Here is a 24,250-nt window from a genome sequence, read left to right as displayed (position 1 = left end):
GTAAAAAAAGTACTATGTAAATACTGATTCTCAATATTGATCACTCAATATTGTTTTATTTAATTAAAATACATGAAAATGGCCTAATATCACTTACCTGTGTTAATTTAATGAAATCTAACGGAAGAATTTGGCAAACAAACCATATTTTTCACATTAAAGCGTGCTGCATCTCACACATTTCACAATCTTCTTTAAATATTATGTCTTTTTTAAATTACATACACAGTATGTGTATATATATATATGAATATATATATATATATATACAGTATATATATATATATATATATATATATATATATATATATATATGGTAACACTACATTAAGGTTTCATTTGTTAACTAGATTAGTTAACATGAACTAATAAACTGCACTTTTACTCTAATAAACCTTTACTTTTACTGTAACTTTTACTTTTTACATGTATTAATCTTTGTTAATGTTAATGTCAACATTTACTAATACATTATTAAAATCAAAAGTTGTATTTGTTAGCATGAGTTAATGCTAGTTCAGTTACTTAATACATTAATAAACGAACTTAAAATAAAAGTGTACTGCCTCTCAAACATTTTACAAGCTTCTTTAAATAGAAAATATTTGCATTTTAAAAATGTTATTGCAAATGACCATATATAATTATTTCCCAGTCACTGCGATAGGCTATTGTGACCTATAATACATTTAGTGACCCCCCTTAAACTTGAGCAATAGAGGGAACCTGGCTCTCTTGAACCTAAATTGAACGTAAAAGGACTGGAAGGCCAAGAAAACTTTCAAAATATTATGAGAAGTTTCTCAGAGTATCTTCTTTGAGAAACTGGATGACGTCCAGGAGGTCACACTACATAAAGATTTTTGCCTAACTTTTATTTTATTTTATTTATTTTTTACATTTACATTATTAAAGAGACCAAAACATTAAAAAATAACATGGATGGCCATTAAAACATTGCTAAAGCAACAAAGCTGGTTGTGGCCTAATATTTTTGCACAATACTGTATATAAATTCCTCAGCCCAAGAGACTGAGTATTACAGAGCTAAAAACTATTGATTTATTGACACTCTAAAAACTATTGATTTATTGGCACACATGTTGATCCCCCATTTAAATGAACAGAAATCCCTGAAGATCAAAAAAAACCCTCAGGTCCCACTCTAAAAACCTTTAATGTAAATGTGGCGAATTCGTTTGAATATAATCAATTTGTGTCATGCGATTACTCGTTTTAGGAGACGCCTATATTCAGTAAGATCAAGTGTTGCTTTTCTATTCAAAAGACAAGCTGGAAGATCATACTTCTCTCCGCCTGCTCGATGATCTGTCTGAGTGCTTTCTTCAGGCTGTTGGCTCTCAGCACAAGCTGCTCGCGGGGTCTGAAGAGCTTATGGGCGGATCCCTTCTCGGTCTCATTCTCCTTCAGCTCCGTTATAGACTCTTCGCTCAGATCCTCCTCTTCATCCAGCTCTTCCTCCTCCACCTCCTCCTCCACGATGGGTGGTGTGGTGAGGTCTGAGGGCGTCATGGCCTGGGCCTCCAAATTCAGCGTCTGCAGGAGCGAGTCCAGCTTCTCGTTCAGAATCGTACACTGCTGTTAGGGAACAAAGGGATCAATAGGTTCATACTGCATTTTAATCGTATTTCTGTTGAGTAATGACTTAGAAAGCTGTCAGAGGTCATGGTGTGAAACATCACAGACTCACTTTGAGGGCCAGTGCATCAGCTTCCACAGTGCTGTCACTGCTTCTCTCATAACACTTCCCAACTTTGGCCACAAATTCCTTCACCGTCTCACACAATACCCTGAAGGAGAAGAGAGAAGATGAGAGGAACTCTGCCTCTATAGTAGCTTCTGTTTGTTCTGTTAGTAGTGGAATGGGAACTGTATGGTGTGAGACTGACGACTCACTTTGATGAAGATATGACCACTGAGTGCTGATCTGAGTTCAGGATCTTTGTGAGATGAGCAGCCACTGAATCCTCATAAGCAGATATCTGTAACTAAAGCCACCTATACTCATCACACATCATATTCATATTCATATTCATATTCATAAATTACGATAGCTGGGTAACATTTCCGGAGAAATGAAAACTATATGATAAAAAAATATTTTGTAGCATTTCAATGTTTTTTTTTTTTTTTAAATGATTATTATATGAACATAGTTATGAACAATCAGTCAATAATCAGCAAGCCCAGATAGAATCTACAGAATATTTTCTCATTTTCTTTACTGATTTTGAGGGGACAATCTGAGTAATTAAGTTGCGGTCAAATCAGATTTTTTTTCAAAAAATAAAAGGTGCAGCGATGTATGAAGCACCACTCACACAAAAGTTACTTTCAAATCAAAGATTTCTATTGGTCAACGCTTATACTTAAGTATATTTGATTGTGCTAAAATGGAACTATTGCAAGTATACTTTAGGTGCACTTTTAAATATCTTGCATTTAAAGACTGATACTATACAGAGATCATACTATCCTTACTAATAGTGATATTAAAACACATTTTAGGCTTAATATTAAGGAATGTGCATTATGCAATATAGAAGTATTCCAAATAAAGTTGAATAATAATATTTATTTCAGTAAGTCTCAAGCGATATGTCAGTAAATGTGTTAATAGATTTGTAGTATACTAAATACAGTATGAAATATGTGTATTTAAATCCATTTTAGTATAGGTTTTTTTCATCAGGGCAGCGTAGGGACATCTTTTGCCCTCCTGAAATTCCTGATCACTTGGACTCCAATGGAAATTACAGGATTTTGCCCGCGAAAATTTGCAGAAAATCTGTAAATCTGACCGAATGAAATTATGCTGGATGGATTTTACACATAGTAAAATTTTATTGTGGTAGCTACAAAAACGCATAAACAAATTAGCCAAAATATTTCATAAATGAGCATTCAAGGTATGCATAATTAAAAAAAATTATCTGCCGATCCAATTCTGCAGAGATTATTAAATCTGAGAAACTTGAGAAACGTATTAAGTCTCACAAATCTCAGTTACAATTATAAGTAACAGTCTCTTAATTTTGATTAACAATAACGGCTTAAGGTTCAGTAAGTGATTTAGGTGTTAATTCGCTCCATCCAATTAAGTCGTTAAACCAATTCACAATTTAACTTCAAAGTTTGAGACTGATTTGTGAGTCTTTTTAAAAAATAGAACCAGGTTATAAGAGCCATTTGTTTGCGAAGCGGACTACAATGGATGTGCTGAATGTTTTCTTTTGTGTACAGTGATTGAAAAACAACTGAAAGATGTGCTATGTATTGTCTTTGCTATATTTTTGCGGCACCTAGTCTTAGATAAAGTGTAGCATGTGACACTGTGACATGTCAACAACCCATTTAATGGTGTTGAAGTAGATGTATGCATTGCAGTTTATGTGTTGCTAGTACCTGGCCATCCTCTACCTCCTCAGGTGTGACGGGGCAGCTGTGCTTGGGAGGTATTTTAATCTCATACGTCATTATACTCCACCTGTGAACAGCAGCTGTAGATGTAGCCAACGACATAAATATTATACATGTGACATAGTTCTGGACACATGCTAGGGTGCGCTCTGTACCTGTCCAGCATCTTCGTGCTGGCTCTCTCCAGCTTCTCCAGTATCTGAGGAAGTTGCGTGTCATCATCGCACGACGGCCCCCAGCCAAGCACCCGTGCCAGGTCGTTCCCGGTGCCCAGCGGCAGAACGCCCAGCTGGCACTGCCAACATGAGACAGTTCATATCACTGAGCCAGTTCATTAAGAAATCCTCATAAACATCTGCTCAACACTCGTGTGCCAAGTTCTAACCCTACAGGGACAGCTTTACATGGTGTAGTAGAGTACTTTTCAATCACCTGTTTGTGAAGATTAAGTTTATCGATTTCAGACAGAACCCAACCAACGCTTCCATCTCCTCCACAAACGAGGATTCGGAAATTATCAAACTTTTGGAACAAGCGAAGGCTTTAAAAGAGAAAAGAGTGTTAACATAGAGGTTCAAGTGAGAGAAGGTTTGGGTAGTTGACCTGAAATACATACATATTGGGTACTTGACGTCCTAAATTCAACCTTAAACTATTTTAAGTAGTGCTTTTATAAATATTTTATAATCATGCCTGTGGTTATTTAAGACTACATGGAATATCTGTTCTTTTTTAAAAATACATTTTAAAAATGTGTTTGTCCCACTGTAGGATCATTACAATGAGCCAAAAGGTTAATAAAATGGATAAAAATATAACACAAATGGTTATGGGACCTGAAAAATACACTTTGCATTTCATATCATTTTAATATGAAATCTGGATGTTAATTGTAAAAAAGTGCATGGACTCATGGATCAAACTTCAACTATCCAAACACCAGCAAAACAAGCAAAAGCATTGATTTGCTTCTAAGACAATGATCAATAGTTCAATCTCCATGACCTTTGACATCCAAGTCTTACCCTAAATGAGGTCCACCGTTGACCAGGTCAAAGACTTGAGCGGGATTGAGCAGCTGTTTGAAGCGACGCAGGAATTTTACCCCTTGGTTGTCTCCGCTTTTTGAGTTGACAAACACGAGGAGTGGACTAGCACATGATGGGGGACAGGTGGCCTTCCAGAAACCTGTCACAGGAAAAGAACAAAAGCTTAGCTGTAATATCTTTTTCAAAATGTAGATACCCTGTTTTGGCCAAATGCTAAAGCAGCATTATTTGTAAAGAAGGTAAAGAATGTACTGCAACAAACCAAGATGGTAGATGAAGCGAGCAAAAAGTTGATTATAAATAAACATCAATCATTTATTTTTGGAAAAAAAGTATTACAAAAAATAGTTTAGTCTAATTAGACTATTTGACTCAATGTTTATGTATGATGTGTGTTGTAACACTTAAAGGTGCAGTAAGCTATTTCTGAAAAACGCTGTTGAAAATGTAAATATTACCAAAGAGGTCAGAGGAATATAATTGAAAAAGGACGGTTACAATGAGGCAAGAGGTAGGACCCGCGTTAATATTGGAATAGCTTATAGCTGGAATAGTGCTGGAGAGATGTTGAAGTGGGAAGGCCTGAAAACGAATGCAGAGCTTGTGTTGTTTCTGCTCGATACGTGAGTAACATTGGTTTTGCTGGTTCACAGATCCAAGATATGCTGTTGTAATATTAGCTATAATAACAGGACTGTCTGATGCGGATGCTGTTAGTGATCGCCTGTGTTGCATAGCGAGTTTGTGCATTTTGGGGGAGGAGCAATGAAGGAAGGTGTATGTTTGTTTGAGTATCGATTTTAAATATCAACTGTGTTTCTCAGAAATCGCTTACTGCACCTTTAAGAGCCTCACATTGTTATCTTAGCAAAAGTAACGGCAACCGAAAATATCGGATTTGTTTTTTGGCTAAATGAAGACTTTAATTTTGGTTTCTGTGTTGTAAACATTTTTTTTTTTATATCATTACTTATTTCACCTATTTTAAAATTACAACAAATGCTTAGTAGTATTTCATTATTAGCTTAGAAACATGCTAACGGCCAACACTGAAATAATCGCGAGTCTTGTTTTTGCCCGTTTAGCTTAACTGTGTTCCCTGGCAATCTTTAATAGTGCCATGCTAACAAATTAAACTACAGGATCTAAATGCCAGAACTTGCATGCTAAAAAAAGATAACACAGAGATTTTTGTTGACTCAATGTTGCTTAGGAACAGTTTTCTTCATGCCTGGACAAGCATGAATCACAGAGAAAGAAGTGGAAATAATTTTGTGCTGTAGCACAAGGAAAAGCAAACCATGAGCCTAGTCCGTTTTCGCTGGAAAATATGTGTACTAAAGCGTGTAAATAATCCAGCACTTTGATTTCTTTGTCTTCATTAGAGCCGGGCATGAGGAGCTGCCATCAAACTTGCTGGCAGTCGGTGTGATCACGTGCACGCATGCAGCCTGTGCAGTAAACAGTCTCTGAACATGCCAGTAGCTGTGAGCAAAAACCCGCTGTTTATGAGCTTCGCCATATGTATCTTTTAGATTTTCACATTCCTGTCTCTCCATTGCGACTGTCTGAGGAATTGTTTGCAAGTGCACATGCAAGCACAGTGCATTCACCTCTGTGTACCTGTACGCATCAGTGTGTATTGCATTGTGTTTGCGTACATGGATCTAAGCATGCATGAGCGTTAGTAACGCTGACAGTTGCCCTCGAGCGTGGGTTTGCGCGTTCTCCATGTGGCTGCGAGCGGACATTGGCGCGTGGGTGGACGTCTGTCAGTAGACCCCTTTGAGTCTAACAGAAGCCTTGCCTCTCTTTTCCCTCGCTCTCTCTCTCTCCTGGAGGCAGGCTGAGGCAAATTGAGTCACGAAGCTCAAGCACGTGCCAAAGGCAGCCCTGAGCGAATTAAGATGCAGCTCTCCTCGCCACCTAGCACTGAGGCGGGGGATTCCTTACACGTGACGGACTCTCCTACTTTCCCATCACATCCTTATGCTTTCTGTATACCTGTCTACTTCTTTAGCATTTTAACAGCCTTCAATCTGTCCATCCTGCCACCATTCTCTTCTTCTATTTGAAACAGCCAATTAACAGGAGCCACAAAGCGATCAGACGAAACTTCACAGCCATTGATTTTCATTACATTTCTGTCTAGCACCAACTAATCTCTATATCCGATATGTGCTCCGCCAATTAAAGACAGAGGAGCTTTGAGGTTCTGATCAATAGTGAATGTCCTCAGTTCTCACAAGATTTGACTTCACACATGGCAAAATGGAAAACCACCACTGCAAAATCAATGGCTGTGTCCAAAACCAAGCTGTCCAACAACTTGAAGCCTGTTCACACCAAGAACGATAACTTTAGTGATACCTAGTGTTGTCAAAAGTACTGGTACTTGATGGGTGCATTTACATGCAAGTTAAAACACGGTTATGCCTAATAAGCCGACAATGCATGTGGTCATGTAAATGCATAACCCATTTTCCTGTATCGGAGTTAAGGTCATAAATGGCTAAAGCATAAATTAATAGACAGCTAGATTTTTGCCCATCACCCCAATAAGCAACATCTTCGGACATACACTATATTGCCAAAAGTATTGGGACACCCCTCAAAATCATTGAATTCAGGTGTTCCTAATCACTTCCATGGCCACAATTGTATATAATCAAGCACCTAGGCATCCAGACTGCTTCTACAAACATTTGAGATAGAATGGGTCGCTCTCAGGAGCTCAATGAATTCAAGCGCGGTACCGTGATAGGTTGCCACCTGTGCAATAAGTCCATTCTCCTCACTACTAAATAGTCCACGGTCAACTGTTGGTAAGTGGCATTATAACAAAGTGGAAGCAATCCACCTATGGCTAAGCCACGCCCCCTCCACTCACTCAGACAAACAGTCAACATTCGCTATGGCAGCTGTCACAGTAGGAGACATTTGACAGGAGGCAATTGATGATTTTTGGAGACAGAAAGATTAAATATCATCTCAAAGTCACCAAAAGGGCCTTAACTATGCATTGGAGGGTTATATTAATAATTTTATTGTTGACAAGGTCGATGAAAATCTTTGCACAACGCAGCTAGAAGCTAACGTTAACATTTTCTAATGTTAGGCTAACGTTAGCCTAATGTTATGTTAGAGATGTTAAAGATAACGTTCAAATACGTTGTTGACTTATCTTGGAACAGATGTAGGCATCCTTGTTTCATTTATCCACGTTTAATGTATCCATTTATCCACGTTTAGTTGGTGTTGTGGTCTACCGCATAACTTAATCCAGAGCAGCCATTATCTCGTTTGAGATGTGGCTTGGGAAAGGGTAAAAAAATACACACCGTCGCCCTGCCTCTCGGGATACCTAGTGTCGGAGTTGCATGTACCCCATGCACACCGTTTGACCATTTTAAACTTAAAATGACAAGAAAAAACATAAAAACGAATGAAAACTGACTAACTGCATTGCATTTCAATTAACATGGAAGCAGAGAATGTCCAATGTATTGGTTTAGCTATGCGTACTGTGATTGGCTGATCGTGTTTGGGGGCGTGGCTTAGCCATAGGTCAATTGGGAACAACAGCAACTCAGCCACAAAGTGGTAGGCCAACTCCCTGCAGAGTCAATGGCTACAGACCTCCAAACTTCGTTTGGCCTTCAGATTAGCTCAAGAACAGTGCGTGGAGAGCTTCATGGAATGGGTTTCCATGGCCGAGCAACTGTATCCAAGCCTTACATCACCAAGTGCAATGCAAAGCGTCGGATGCAGTGGTGTAAGGCACGCCGCACTGGACTCTAGAGCAGTGGAGACGTGTTCTCTGGAGTGATGAATCACACTTCTCTGTCTGGACATCCGATGGACGAGTCGAGGTTTGGTGGTTGCCAGGAGAACGGTACTTGCCTGACTGCATTGTGCCAAGAATAAAGTTTGGTGGAGGGGGGATTATGGTGTGGGGTTGTTTGTCAGGGGTTGAGCTTGGCCCATTAGTTCCAATGAAAGGAAGTCTTAATGCTTCAGCATACCAAGACATTTTGGACAATTTCATGCTCCCAACTTTGTGGGAACAGTTTGGGGATGGCCCCTTCCTGTTCCAACATGACTGCGCACCAGTGCACAAAGCAAGGAAAATAAAGATATAGATGAGCGAGTGGTTTGGAGGAACTTGACTGGCCTGCACAGGGTCCTGACCTCAACCTGATAGAACACCTTTGGGATAAATTAGAGCGGAGACTACGAGCCAGGCCTTCACGTCCAACATTAGTGCCTGACCTCACAAATGTGCTTCTGTTATAGCTGCAAAGGGTGGACAAACTCCATATTAAACCCAATCGATTAAGAATGGGATGTAATTGAAGTTCATGTGCATGTAAAGGCAGATGTCCCAAAACTTTGGGCAATACAGTGTATCTTAAAAGATGTTCATGTCATTGTTTTGTCTCAAAATCACACCAGTAATGTAATTTTCGAAGGCACGTTTATAAAATATACTTAAATGTCCTAATTGAACTAAAGCCTAATCCTGGCTTAATCTAAGCCCTGTTTGTGAAACCAGGCATTTGTGTCCTTACTGTTTATTTAAGCATACCCAGACAGAGCGAGCATTTCGTGGAAGGGGAGGAGGACATGTATTGCAAAACTCAGACTTTTTCTTGACTCAAAAATAATAAATTCAATGAATCAATGGCTGTGTTTGAAAACCAAGCTGCCCAATGACATATACTGTATGACAAGCCTGTTCACACATAGAAAGATAACTATAGCAATAACTAGTGTCAAAAGTACTAGTACTTCGGTACCAAGTCAGTTCTAAAAAAAAAATATTTAAACAAGAGCTTCTGAAATACAGGTAGTACAGAGGGTCAACCGGCAAAGAGTCACATTTGAAGCAGATGAAGGGAACATCACTAATAACCAAAACAAAATAAACATTTGGCAAACTGGGTAATTGATTTTTTGTGATAAAAGGAGGAAATATATCAAACGTATTAAAGCACCTTAAAGGCAGACACCTGTTCAAGCAGGTGAGTTTCAATTTATAGGTAAGTTAGGGGTTGCATTATTAATGTTCTAGCAAATTTCAGTTTGTGGACTTAACACTTAGCATATGCGCGGATAACGTTGATTCAGTCAAGTGTCCTTATTAGCCATTTAATAAATTTTGATGTGTTTTAATGGGTACTAATTTTGGTACCATGACAATACTAGTGATAACTAAATTATCCTCCACACCATTTTACAATAACATTCTATTTATTTTAAACGCTTTCATCGTCTGCTGCTCTAAATGCTTGAGCTATTTATAGTCGAAGTGGATTTTTATCGTTCACCAACAGGGAAAAAAAATGCAGCCACTGTAAATAAATAAAAAATAAAAAATAGAAATGTAGTCTTATTTTGGTAGATGAACCATTAAAGCTCTTTTGTTGATGGCACAATATTGCATGCAACACTATGACTCCTTTAAAAATTTACCAAAAGGCGGCGAGTTGACAGGATGTTGCACAAAAACGGAATTCACATGTTTCTACCCATACAACCCGAGAAAGCAGAATATTTCAGCTTTTAGACACAGTCATTTAGCTTTTTTAAACCTTCAAGATATTGAGCATGAAGTGGCTCTAAACAGCATTCATATAGGTGTCAATAAAAGGCAATGTGCAATTTCCTGGAAATCAGTGGCATATGCTCCGAGACAGGCTGACTGAGCAAACAGGCAATGTATGAATCCTCAGCACCAGGATAATAATGCAGAAAGAGATAGAGAGAGCCGGGTATGGGAGAGTGCTTTTGTTTGCTCTCATCTTGAATTTTCCAAGCACATGGTCCACCAGAGGCAGTTATGTTGACATGCTTCGGGAAGAGATGCTCTGAGGGAAAGTGACTTTCCACACCGCCCTGACACATGCCGGGGAGATGGAAAGAAAAATAAAGGAACTAAGTGTCTCTCAGGAAAGGAAGAAAACATCCTATCTGTATGATCAAATCAGAAGATGTCAGAGGTGTAATGAAAAAGATATTGCTCTTCATGCAGCCTGGGAATTAGCAAAGCTAATGAGCTCCATCTATAGCAGCCCTCCACCTGAGCTCCTTCCATCATTTCACTCTCTCTCTCTCTCTCACACACACACACACACACACACACACACACACACACACACACACACACACACACACACACACACACACACACACACACACACACACACACACACACACACACACACACACACACACACACACACACACACACACACACACACACACACACACACACACACACACACACGTTTTCATGTTTTATGGGGAAATTCTATATACATAATGATTTTTCATGCTGTACAAACTGTATATTCTATCCCCTAACCCTAAACCTACCCAACACAGAAAACTTGCTGCATATTTACATTTTCAAAAAAGATCACTATGATTTATAAGCTATTTTCCCCTCCTGTGGACCAAAAAATGTCCCCACAAGGCCAAGGATTTTGGATATTGCCATCTTAGTAGGGACATTTTGTCCCCATAAAATAGGGTTAACCAGGACTACACACACACACACACACACACACACACACAGACACACACACACAACCTGATTCATAATCATACACTATATCCAGAGTGGGATCATGCATAAGAACACAATCAGGCAACCATCTTTTTTTAGTGACATTGACCTGTTGAAACAAAATGTTTTCATGTACTATGAAAATATTGAAAACTTCATAACTCAAAACTTCCACCCTAATCCAAAATAATTTACTGAAAAAATAGATACACTCTCTTAAATTAAAAAAAATTAAAAAAACACATAAGTGGACAGAACAACCTGAACAGAACCAGAACATAAAAAAAATAAAATAATAATAATTAATTTATTTTATTTTACAGCTTATTTTACTAAGATTATAACCTCCAAAAAGTAAAGCAAAATAATAATAATAATAATACATTTAAAAAAAAAATATATAAAAATGAATAAACAATGTGACCATTTTAATTGTTATCAATCAAATAAAGTATATCTACTTGTAAATAATATTATTTAAATTTATACAGTCAATTATTATTTGTCAATATTTATGCGTATACACTCTTGAACTGGCTCTTGTGAAGAGTAAAGTCTTACCGTCTGAGTCAATGCTGTTGAGGGCGGTAGGGGGGATGATGGACACTTTGCACTGGCCGAGGGGACATTTGCGGGGGTAGAGATCCATGCATGCCGTGTGCACCTGTCCAAACACAGACAACTTTTAGAGTTCAAAAGCTCTCTGTAGTAAGTTATAAGGCATTCTGGGATATGTAGTTCTTACCATGGCTTTGCACCACAAACAACGCCAGTCCTGCAAGCGCAGCACGCTGCCACACGTTTTGTCGCAAACGGCACACTTGGCACTGACGGGCAGGTTGCCTTCCAGCCATTGATGTGGCATTGCAATCTATAGGGAAAAAATGTATTAAAAGTACATCCCCAGACTTGTATACCTGACTTTTTTTCTGTTCACTTAAAGGTTATTCATTAGCTCACTGAACCACAGGCTTTACGCAACTCACCCCATCCTCATCCTCAATGATGTCCTTCCCGATAGAGGCCAACGTTGTCCATTTGCAGTTGTTGGTGGCCCTGACTGCGCATCTTTTGTGGGCCTTGAATTTACACACTGCAAGAGAGAAATACCAGTTATAAGTCTGGCCAGCAGTGACCTTTAGATGCCTATATGACAATCAAGGTCTTATCATTTCAGCAAAAGGTAATAAAAGATGCCAGGAAAAGGCTTCCTAAATCAAGCTAAAATGAAACAGCACAATATACAGTGCTCAACTGAGGAGAACATTGAAGAAGTATTTGAAAAAACAAACTCTAAAAACAAATATCTTTATGACAATCAAGTATTTTAACAATGGAGGTGATGCTGAAGTGGGCAGCTACTGTAATCTGTGTATGGCATTATTTGTGCAGTATTGGCAATAACATCGTTTCCATTAACATTTTCAGGTCTATAACATAACAACGCAATCTAGAAATGTACACTTCTAATCTCTATTAGCATTGTTAACTGTGGGACTCTTTCTAAAGTAGGGAAACACAATGGACTGTTTGTCTTTTTTTTTATCTGTCATGTCAGAAAGCACTTTAAATTGTGCATCGATTTCTTCTATATTCTATAAACTTCCGCCTAACCACGCTGGCGCTGTACTGTCCTCACCAGCGGTGTGGGTGAGGTCCAATAAGCTAATGGCTTCCAGTTCTTTGTTGATTTCCTCTATTAAATTGCATTGCAGATCTAATCAAGTTAGCAATGTTCATCTGGTCGTTTCCAGAAGGAGAATTAAGTGGCTGATTGATTGGCTGGCTGGCTTCCTACTCCATAATGTAACGCTCTGGCACATTACCGTGGCCACCTCCATTCCTACGAACTTAAAAATGTACACTCAGCTGTTTCCTGACACAGATGCTGCAATCCGTGCAGATGTCTCTACAAGTTGCAGAAATACAAACGTCCTGCGCATTAAGGATCCGGATTGTTCTGTACAAGCAGGGCTGACTGGCGCCCGGAGTCCAAGATTCAGACCCTGAAAAAGCCTCAAATCCAGTTAAATCAGCCCATCTCAGTGTCTGAGTGCATTACGCCTCCATATGCTGCCGGGACTTTTAATGTCCTGTAGGATTTACACAGATTTGTGATGACATGGCTAATCACACCAGAGCAGAGATGCATTTAGCCCAGCCAAGCCCTGTCAGCCGGGACGCCACATAGTCACTACAGAAAGTGTTTCCTCCCTGGAGTATTCCAGAATTGGAGTGGATGTGCTGTACCGCTCTGTTTACTGGAAAGAAAGCCGAACATTCGCTGCATGTCCGACCGACACTGGGAATTTCCACTTTCTGCAATGCCATCTCTCAATAATAAATGAGGAGACACATCTAATGCTTCGAGACAAGAGCGCACACATCCTCTTCATAGATTCATAATGCTAATCAGAGAGCGCTTCATCTCGCTTGGGCTCCGCACTCACCTTGTAATCAGAGCTGGTCTACACTCAGACCATTTCACATGGCTCTGAAAACAAATCTCCAATAACTGACTCTAATGTCATTTTCGGGGCCCATTTACAGACAATTCAGTAATGCTGAGTGAACGTAAGACTGTTTACGATGCGCTGCTAATGGGCAGGATGTCTCTGTCAAATTAGAGAGTGAGAAATATTGAGTTTGCCTCTTTTGTTGTGGCCCATGTCTCACATCAATCTTTATTGATTGGCTGCTGTAGGAAATCAAAATGAAATATGAGCAGCAATGATAGTTCTAAAATTCTAGTCACTCAACTTCGTAAGAACCCTGGTGAAAAGACAGGTGTAAACTTGCATGAATTCCCATGCTGGCCAAGCTGGTCAGAACTTGGGGGGAAATATGGTCAAGCCTTGTTGGGACACCAGCACATCGAATCAAATGCTGCAAACCTGCTGACCAGTAAACTCTGGTCTTTGTAATCCTGCTTCAAAGTTAATGTCCATTCATTATGCTAAGCTAAGCTAGCGTCGGCGCTGCCAAACTAAGAAAATGCCTGCACTGAGACAAAAAATGCTTTTAATGCTTTTGCCCACCTATCTTAATGTAGGGGAATAAGCCTTATTACAAAAAAACGGTGGAGTGTTCCTTTAAGGTTTAGGGGTAGGTTCAGGGTTAGTACCTAGTTAGTGTCATTACTACAATAAGTACATAGTATGTTCATGCGAAGCAGGACTGTAAAACAAAGTGCTACCAACTGTTTAAAGGGGTGGTATAATGTCCTTTTCACAAGATGTAACAATGTTATAGTGTATGTGAAGTTTTAGCTCATAATACCCCACAGATATTTTTTATAGCATGTTAAACTGTCACTTTTTGAGTGTGAGCAAAAACACGCCATTTTGTGCGTGTCCCCTTAAATGCAAATGAGCTGCTGCTCCCGGCAAAGAGGGCGGAGCTACAACAACTTGAGTCCTTAGCAGCTTCAATTGACCCTTCGCTAAGCCACACCCAAAAACCGCCACTGCCCTATCGTGTCTTCGCAACCGTAACTAGGCGAAGAAGGTCTGGCAAGCTTTCGAGCGAGGGAAACATGCCGAAGCGTTGTGCGTATGGATTGTGCAAATCTGATACCCGGTATCCTAAAAGTTTGGATGGGGGAGTGGAATTTTTTTCCTTCCTGAAAATCTAAAAGCCAAGGTGAAAAATGATGTACGTGGATCAAGAGTGTGGGAGACCCCATTCACAACTACATGTCTACAGGATTAACAAAAACACCAATTGCTTGGAAGTTGGAAATAATGACGATTCTTTGTTCATATCATAATGCATATTTAATGTAAAATAAGACGATTAAAGACAAGACGGAGGCTCACTGACATACTTTAAAATATATTTCAGCATTTTGTTAATCGACGGCCTACTACTACCCCGACTGAGTAACTTTAACCCAATACGACCGCGGCTCTCCCGGTGTTAGTATTATTCCACAAGATTCATGGATAAACTGTTTGATTTATAATTATTAGATTATTTTCACATTTCACTTACCCTGCTGTGCACGAACATAGCTGTTCCTCAATTTGTGTGTTTCCAATTTGAATGATCAGCGTATGAGGCGCTGATGCTTGCAGGGACTGACGTTATAAGCTTTAGCTTCAATTTTTATGAAATTATTCTCTAATCGGTTGCATATTATGTCGTGGATATATCCCTCAAATGCATACTGAAGTCCCTTTTGTCTTGCTCTCTCAGATATTTCACGTTAGCCAAAAATTACTAATTATCTCGTTGAGAAAGTCTGACACCGGTGCATACACACTGTAATAGACGTGCCAGGCGCGAAAGCTTGACAGGCGTAGCAACAGTTACTAAGGAGGGCGGGGCTTAGTGAAGGGTCAATTACCTCACACAGACATGCACTGAAAATTTCACAAACTTTTAGCCTTTTATGTTCAAACCGGAGTAGGACAAAGATGGAGAGACTCAAGAAGTAGACAACATGTAGAATACAACGGGACATTTCTGAATGGTTAGTTGATGAATGTATGTAGCTGATGTGGAGTTAACTATCTTCTAGTCATAGAATAGCATACTCTGTTATGATAATCTATAAATCGTGTTCCCGGGGGCGGGGTTTATGTAAATGTTAGGGTTAGTGATGTCACTAGTGATGTCACTAACCCAATGTAACGGTCACCAGCTGGAGTGCCCTTGAGAGCCACCAGAGGGCATTCCACATTAGACTATTGTCATTCCCTCACAAATTACATCTCCCATAATTCACTGCCCGAACTCTTCATCCATTATCACATTCACCTGTGTCTCATTATCTTGTTTAGCTCACCCCATATAAGCCTGGTTTCCTCATTCATTATCTGTGAAGTCTTGTTTAGTGTTACACTGCAATTCCGAGCATTCTCCCTGGTTTAATGTCTTGTGGTTTTTGGATTTCTTGCCTGTTCCATGGATTACTCTTTTGCCTGTGTTCCCTGCCTTTTTGTGTTTGTTATTGTTTGGACTGATTACCCAGTGTTTATGACCTTTGTCTGTTTTCGACTACGATTGGGGATAACCCTTTCAAATAAACTGCATTTGGATCCTCAACCATTGTGTCTCAGAGCAGTTCGTAACACCCGGGAGGAAGCTCGTGTAGTCCCTACCAGCCGTTTGTTGTAGTCTTTAAAAGGTAACTTCTGTAAAACAAAATATCTCCCTTTGCTTTGAACTTTGAGCGTCGTAACTTTGCAGATGTTGTTTATGCTCAAACAGCAACATTACACACTAACTTAAGTTAAAAAAGTGAAATCATAATCAACCACCCCTTTGAAAAACGCATAGGCTATTGTTTCTGACCAAAGTCAAGTCAAGTCGTAGATTGTTTCAAAGCAGCTTTACAGAGATAAACATATAATTTAACCAAACTCACATATCTGCAAGTAGGAAATTCTTAAAAGCAGAATATATTTACAATCTAACATGCCCTCATTGGTTTTATAAAATGATTACTACTTAATAAAAATTAGGAAATATTTAAACATTATTTTATTAAGCAAAGTCACTATATACCAATTACAAGAGATACCTGTTACTGTATTGTGCACTTTAGCACAGCTAGAGTTCTTTATCGAACAAATCAGCATCCAGGACCAGAATTATCTGTTTTATAAATAATGTTTCTTGTTCACTCAATAGTCCACTCTAACGCCATTGTCAGTTAACAGCCAAAACAAAAGCAATTTCCATATGAACAGAAACAGCTTTCAGGCCTGAAGATAGTAATGAGAGGTTTGTTGAAAGAAATTATATCATCTTTCTATAGCAACACATACAGTAATTAATACTCAGAAGTGAGTCTGCTTGCTGGAAACGCAAGCGCGAGACAACAGCACTGGAAAGTGCTAATAAATTATCGCTCTCTAGACCACTGCGACCACACGCACAACTACACAAATCCACTTTTGCTTAATGCAATGTGACTCCAGAAAACTGTCATTTTAAATGGCATCTTCATGTTTAGGTGGAAAATCAACATTAGGAAACATTAGGAAGGCTATTGATATGGGCTTGTATTATTCATAATGCAGTGTGGGTTTCACTTGAATTTCTCATTAAAACTGAGGCGTGAATGAGCAACTTACTATTTTTACTTCCTGCATTGCAAGAGCCAATGACAGTCAGTCGAATTTAATGAGCAACATCTGCATATCTCTGAAAGTAATTAGCACTCTCTTTCCACATGATGTCACACTATTAGCATGCATAATGCATGACCCTGGATGAGGTATTTTTAGTGATTGTTTTAACCTGCCAGCATGTTCCTCTGCAGGTAGTTTACAAGTAACTAGCCACAAACTTTAACATCAAGATTGTTTATGAGAAGAAAAAAAAATCAATTATCAAGTGTCAATATTATAACTTATTTTATAAACTTTTTTTCCTTCTTTTTTTGTATCCAGACTGGCGTGATGAATCCGATCCTAAAGCTAAAGGAACTGGAGGAATGCTACCAATCCACAATCTGATTTCTGACTGGCACTGTGTTCGTTTATTGGCCAGAGGAGAACTGCCCCCCCGACTGAGCCTGGTTTCTCCCTAGGTTTTTTTTCTCCATTCTGTCACCTGATGGAGTTTTAGTTCCTTGCCACTGTCACCTCTGGCTTGCTTAGTTGGAGAAACTTAATATTCAACAATATTATTGATCTGACTGCACTGTCACAACTGGATGAGAACTAAACAAAGCTGAACAATGACATCAATGTTTTTCTTCAGAACTGCTTTATAGATTAAATTAACTAATTTAACGGAACTAAATCAACACTGAACTAACTTCAGCTGAACAATCACACTGTTTGAGCTGCTTTAAAGCCGAAATGAACTCTGTTTGCATCATTTAATCATTTTCCTAATTATCACTGTAAAGCTGCTTTGAAACGATCTGTATTGTATATAGCACTATATAAATAAAAGTGACTTGACCTTTTACAGATTAACTTTTAATACTTAAAATGTGTTCATGATCACATTATGCACTATTCATTGGTTCATATTATATATTATTGGTTCAAAAAAGTTTGTCTTTTTTTGTCCTCAAATGTCAAATTGTATTGTATTTTAAATTTTAAGCCAATCACCTTTGCCATGAATTAGATTTGACTGATCACTCTATATTAGAAGCCATTGTGGTAGTATATAAATCAATCAATCAATCAATCAATCAATCAATAAAACCAATAATATGAACCAATGAACGTGCAAAATATCAATGTTCAATGTTGTGTGATTTTGTCATTTTTATAAGTTTTTTAAATATCTATATAGTTTTTATTTTTTTTAAGTAGTTTTAGTTTGTTTAGTTTTGGTAATGTAATGTAATGTAATGTACTTTTTTTTTCTTTTTACAATTTATAATATATTTTATAATAATTTATAATATTTGTTTCATTTATAATAAAATGTTATCATTTCTTCAATCATAATATACAGCTATTTTTGAATTGCCATTAATCGAAAAAAATGCTTTTTGATCACATAAGGCATAGTTATGGCATCTACCAGTAGGTGCTAACTGCTAAAGTTAACCAGGCAAACCCTGACTACCCTGTTACTTTTCAACAATTCCCCTTTAATCACCTGGCTCCATCCCCCCTTTTTACAATCCAAATCCGAATTCCAGATGGATAAAATCCAAACTCATTCTACAAGTCCATTTGTATTGACGAGTATAAGTTTTACTCGAAAACATGTCAGATTACTGACGTACAATAGGCTGTGATTGTTGTTTGAAGTTGACTTTAAGTGGTAGACAGGTGGAGTGTTTCGGCAGTGTTTTATTCCTCTAATCCCAAACAAAAGAAGCAACAAGAGTTTTCTCTGATTGATGTGGAAGCACCTCAGCAGTAGAGCATTTTAATATAAGCAGCAAACATAATATCCTTGAAATGCAAATTCTAAACTAATAAAAGACAAATACTCAGCGTCAGTGTATTGATTGCAATACGCTTCCGTCCGCATCTGTTCTCCTCCCCAATTAGCTGTGTTTCTGCACTAAGACCAGAGTAACCGACTCTAATGTAACCCTGAACCATCCCTGACCACCCCTGAGCAGCTTTGATGAAAATATGACACCTTTGGGGATGGACAGCGCGCTGAGCGAAGCAGCTTCATAATTGAAGAGGGATTATCCGACATATGGATTTGAGGAGAGAGAGAGAGAGAGAGAGAGAGAGAGAGAGAGAGAGAGAGAGAGATGGGCAAACACTTACCTTCACAGGAGAGGCCATGAGAAGTGACCCCTGAGAGGCTGTCCCGACAGACGTTACAGAAGGTGGGGCGAGCGTGGGAGCAGGCATACCAGTTGTGCATCCCTGAGAAATGTTCCACATTAAACTGTGCCGTCTAGCAAAGGAGAAGTTAAGACAAATTGGCAGCGCCAGGATAAGACTTTTTCAGATCCCCTAAAACAAAGACTACGCTTTTCAGCTCACATACACACACATGCAACACACAGACTGGCACATGTATATTAGCCTCAGGTGTACGAGACGCAACCCTCCTGCGTGCAACACCACACCACGGCTCTCCCTGACACACAACCCCCCCCCCGTGACATCTGCGCTCCCGGCACGGGCATCTACCAGCAGCACCTTGATGCAACAGGACAGTGATTTAAGAGTCCGACTGCGCCCACAGTTGTGGGTGTGAGTGGAGCGCTGGAGTTCTGGGTGTGGTATTGCAGAACACGGGGGCTGAGAGTCTTACATAACCATCTTCATCTCATATCAAAGTGAGCATGCAGTCAACACTCAACGCCGCAGTCCGCACTTTCATTTACTGGCATGCCATGAACAGTTTCAGATGTTAAAAGCCGCCACATAGCTTTTTGCAGCAATTAGCAACAGCAAACAAATAGAGCAAAACTCCGTTCTTCCAGAACTATTTTAAATGGATAACATAATTTTTTTATTAACACTGAGAAGAGAAGAGGAAATTCGAAAGCAGGTCGGTTTAAAAGCTAGATTCAACATCCGAAATACACATGACCTGAGATGTGGGAGAGATGCATATTAAGCTTCTAATTCTGAAGAAGTACGCTTGAAAAACAACAAACATGCATGCAAGAATGCAAGATGCAACTCGACTCAAACTGTGTTCTTACCTCGTAATGCTCTCTGGACTGAACCGATTTCAGCGAGCTGATCCAGTCCTCCATTTCTTTCCTGTTCTCGGCACACAGGATAAGCCTTCGGAACGGTGTAATTACCTACAGGGAGACAGAGATCTGGGGAGATGAGAGCCGAGTGTCTTACCCTCCTGCCTGACTGACTGCGACTGACAATGAGTCCCCCCCCCCTCCCCTTCTGCTCTTTAAGACGAAGCTCGGGACAAGCCCCCCCACCCCTTGCCTCCTCCTCTTCTCCTCTTAAACAGCCACCTCAACCCCTCAGGTCTTTTCCTCTCGGATGCTTGAGCGAGATTTGGGCTGATAGGCGGAGTGCCTGAGAAAATGCTATAAGCCTGTTTCATAACAGGGGCAGCCTCCACATGAGTCAAACTCTGCGCTTTTAATACCCCTATAATTTATTGATAACGGCACCCTTAACATCTCCACGCACCGACGGTGCCACTGTGAAGGCGCACAGCAACCCGTCAACAGTTTTCGCTGCGACGCCGTGAGTGGTGAAGCAGGTGATACAGTCCTCAGGGAATTACAGCTTACCACCTGCACCGAAACAACACCGTAGATACCAACATAAATCATTTTCTCAATGTTGGTACTCTGAGTTTAAAAACACTGGGTTTAAATCATTATCTAAATCATTCAATTATCTCAGGGTAAAACTGTGGGAATTCCGACTGTTTGAAAAGTAATCCATTATGAAAGTAATCCATATGAATCGAGCGATTTCTGAGGAGTCTCCAGAAGAGACACAATCAATTTATATTTAGGACGAAACATATTTAATTTAGGTTTTTAATCACACATAAACTTTGATCAATGCACATGCATAGAGCAGATCATATTTGGTAAGTGGAAGCTTAAATGTGCTTTCCTGATAGATGTGAACCAATTAGGTTTGCGTGTCACGCAAGTACAGTTGAGCTTTCGTTAAACGTATATGTTCACTGATCAATGCTTATATGTGAAAGTTTTGGTGTAATGGACTTGAATGGAGGAACAGAAATCCCTCAGGTTTCATTAAAGGGTTAGTTAAACCAACAATGACAATTCTTTCTTTAATTACTCAGCCTCATGTCGTTCCAAACTTGTAAGACTTTTGTTTATCTTCGGAACAAAAATTAAGATCTTTTTGATGAAATCTGAGAGATTTCTTTGCCTCCATTGACAGCTATGCATCTAACACTTTTGCTGCTTCAAAAAGTTCATAAAGAGATTGTAAAACTAATACATATGAATTGAGCTGTTTAGTCCAAAGTGTTGGTTGAGCTTCTGTTTATGTTCTCTGATCAATGTTACTATGTGAACAAAAGCCTAAATTCAATCTGTTCATCATATAGCGTTTGTGTCTCTTAAGAAAATTTGGACTAAACCGCTCAATTCATATGGATTAGTTTTACGATCTCTTTATGAACTTTTTGAACAGAGGACAGAGGAGGGACAATGGAGGGACAGAAAGCTCTCAGATTCCATCTAAAATATAATTTGTGTTCTAAAGATGAACAAAAGTCTTACAGATTTGAAAGGACATGAGGGTGAGTAATTATTGACAGAATTTAAATTTTTGGGTGAACTAACCCTTTAAGTATTAAGTCTGTCTCAGACTGTTATCTTAAAATTCAAACAGACAAATGAGTCCATTTTTGTTTTTTGTTTTTACATTAAGAACATGAATGTGGACAGCTGAGATGATTTGCAAAATTTGAGTTCGCATTGAGAGCCCTGCCTTTTGATTGCAAACTTTGTAGTCTGAACAAACCTGAGCACTGTTCGGGACATTTTTGAGATTTCTTTTGAAATCCTAAAAGAAACGTTTCCATTACTACAGACCTTTTCCAGTCTCCGTTTGCTCTTCTAGGGTTTCATTGCTGTCTGGGAGAAACTTGAGATCTTGCTTGTGCTCTGCGTGACTGAAATGGTTGCATTAAACCATTGTTCTAATGTCTACTTGTTTCCAATCTCTGCATCCACAATGAACTGGCATCACAGATCCTCCCTTAGTGCAAGTGTCAGTGTTCTCACTAATTATAAAGAGCCACAAAAGAACCTTGTATTCCTGGCTGCAATAATGAGCTCACATGGATGCGATAGATAAAACCCATCTGTTCTTTTTTTAATGTCTCAACTAAAAGTGTCTTCACTCATTTTTGGAAAATCAGCCATTACCATCTGGCATGGCGGGGAATGATCCGTCTCTAATTAGGTTTTGCCTATCTGGTGGTTACTGCAGTTTTCAGAGGTGTGGTTACCAACCAAACAACACTATCGGTGTTACACAACGCCATACAATGTCCCTATGAGAAAATGCCCTGGCTGTCGTGCCGCATGAGTGAATTACAGGGGAATGCACTGAAGATATCCACTAAAAGATATCTAAATAAATCTACATTTTTAGTGGATATCCACTAAAAGCAGGTGCTGAGAGATAATTACAAACGCAACAGAGTTATGTGGATGTCAACGTTGTAGCTCATTATGTTTGCCATTTAGACGGCAGGTGAGTGTTTCAAACCTCAGTAATAAATTAACAGTAATTTCAGCTCATTAATCCGCAGTTACGCTAATGCATTTACAGTCTGGAGCCAGTGATCTGAAGGGACATGAGGGGGTGTAAATATAACAACAGAATTTCTTTCTTTCTCTTTCTTTCTTTCTTTCTTTCTTTCTTTCTTTCTTTCTTTCTTTCTTTCTTTCTTTCTTTCTTTCTTTCTTTCTTTCTTTCTTTCTTTCTTTCTCATAAGTCTTGAAAAGTGGCTATAGTTCTGAATTCTCTATATTATTTCCTGCTTTTATGATTCAGGATGCTGGCTGCACCACATGACTTTCTTTCAATGAAACTTCTTTCTTTATTATAAAAGTACAGTTGTGTGACCCCGACTTTTTTTGACTGTTTCCCACCCCAAAAAAGTATCAAAATCATTTTTTATTAAAATAATTAAAAACTAATTCTGAGTGTCAACATTTCACCATAAATGCTGTAAACGTTAACTTGTACTGAACCCAAAATATTCACTGAAATTGCTTAAACGCTAAATAAGAACAAGCGTTGCAGTTGTCTTTCTATCAACCATAAGGATTTCACGAAACAACCTCCTTAAAGGTGATTCCCACCAGATAAGGTCATTTGGAGCTTAGAGTGTCTCTGGCAGATGTCCAGTCATCTGAGGAGCATCTCTTCTACCGAAAGACATTGGAAGCCTCCTTCGTAAATACCACCTCGTGCCAGTTCACCGTGCAGCTGCTATGTAAGGCTCCAGTTGTCCTTTACTAGCTTGTAAATGACAAGCGTTCTGCGAGGCATGTTTAGCAGTGCAGCCCGGATCTGTGAAGGGCAGTTCAGTCCGAGAGCTGCGACGCAAAGCTTCATGTTTATTTATATGTTCACCATAGATACTGCAGATCTAAACCACAAGCATGAGAGGCTGCGTATCTTCTACAAAAACAAATAAAGAAGTCACACTGTCCAGGCTGCGCTGTCAACTGCAGAAAGAGCTGTTGGAATTTTCCAGGAGTATTATTTAATTACTTATAGAGATACCTGATTCATTTTTCTTGCCAAAAAACATACCTATCAATTTTCATGCCCGGCCGTGATGCAGTAATCACATTAGCATTCATCTTTCTCCCTTACACAATCAAACATGGGCAACTCCCAGCACATCCCTGCCAGCCACTTACTCTAAAAGCCTCTTCAACCGCTCGCGCCGAGGACACGGCAACTTCACTGAGTGATTTCTCTTGTGCTCCGCCACTGCGGTTCTTGATTACATTCAAAATGAGTTTAGACGAACTAAGGATTGCATTAAAGTCTATTTTACAATAAGTGGGTGCCAGTGCTGGTTCCCAATCTTAAAACCAGTTCTGGGCCGTATGAATTGGGATGGGTTACATTGATTGACTAGTCATCCAACAAGTTTTCTTGGAATTTTTTGGTTTTTAAACCTCAGCGATCCAGCGGATCAACTGCATTGTTTGTAAAAAGCAATTTTATAATGCTAAATTGTCATTCAATGTGGGTAAAAGCTAAACATAACAGTACATGGTACCAGTGTGTACCAGAACAACAGT

General features: G+C 39.2%; 1 protein-coding gene across 9 annotated transcripts in view; it reads right to left on the bottom strand.

Annotated features, from left to right (window-relative positions):
• The window catches only part of dgkh (diacylglycerol kinase, eta), a 108,379-nt gene that overhangs the window by 31,523 nt on the left and 52,606 nt on the right, over positions 1–24,250 (bottom strand). For 4 of the 9 annotated variants that reach the window (XM_077215727.1, XM_077215730.1, XM_077215729.1 and 1 more), the window contains 12 exons: positions 20,162–20,266; positions 19,269–19,401; positions 12,048–12,154; positions 11,807–11,932; positions 11,623–11,725; positions 4,467–4,629; positions 3,874–3,982; positions 3,597–3,736; positions 3,427–3,508; positions 1,918–2,009; positions 1,712–1,811; positions 1,308–1,599 (listed from right to left, as the gene is read on the bottom strand). In XM_077215727.1, the coding sequence (XP_077071842.1) occupies positions 1,308–1,599; positions 1,712–1,811; positions 1,918–2,009; positions 3,427–3,508; positions 3,597–3,736; positions 3,874–3,982; positions 4,467–4,629; positions 11,623–11,725; positions 11,807–11,932; positions 12,048–12,154; positions 19,269–19,401; positions 20,162–20,266 (1,552 nt within the window). The remainder of the gene's footprint in view (positions 1–1,307; positions 1,600–1,711; positions 1,812–1,917; positions 2,010–3,426; positions 3,509–3,596; positions 3,737–3,873; positions 3,983–4,466; positions 4,630–11,622; positions 11,726–11,806; positions 11,933–12,047; positions 12,155–19,268; positions 19,402–20,161; positions 20,267–24,250) is intronic. The other 5 variants (XM_077215728.1, XM_077215726.1, XM_077215733.1 and 2 more) reach the window with 2 other exon arrangements.

Source organism: Siphateles boraxobius, unplaced genomic scaffold, assembly GCF_051911475.1.
Source record: "Siphateles boraxobius isolate OS27281-9 unplaced genomic scaffold, OSU_SipBor_1 7, whole genome shotgun sequence".
NCBI lineage: Eukaryota > Metazoa > Chordata > Actinopteri > Cypriniformes > Leuciscidae > Siphateles > Siphateles boraxobius.
This window is presented reverse-complemented; position numbering and strand designations above follow the sequence as displayed.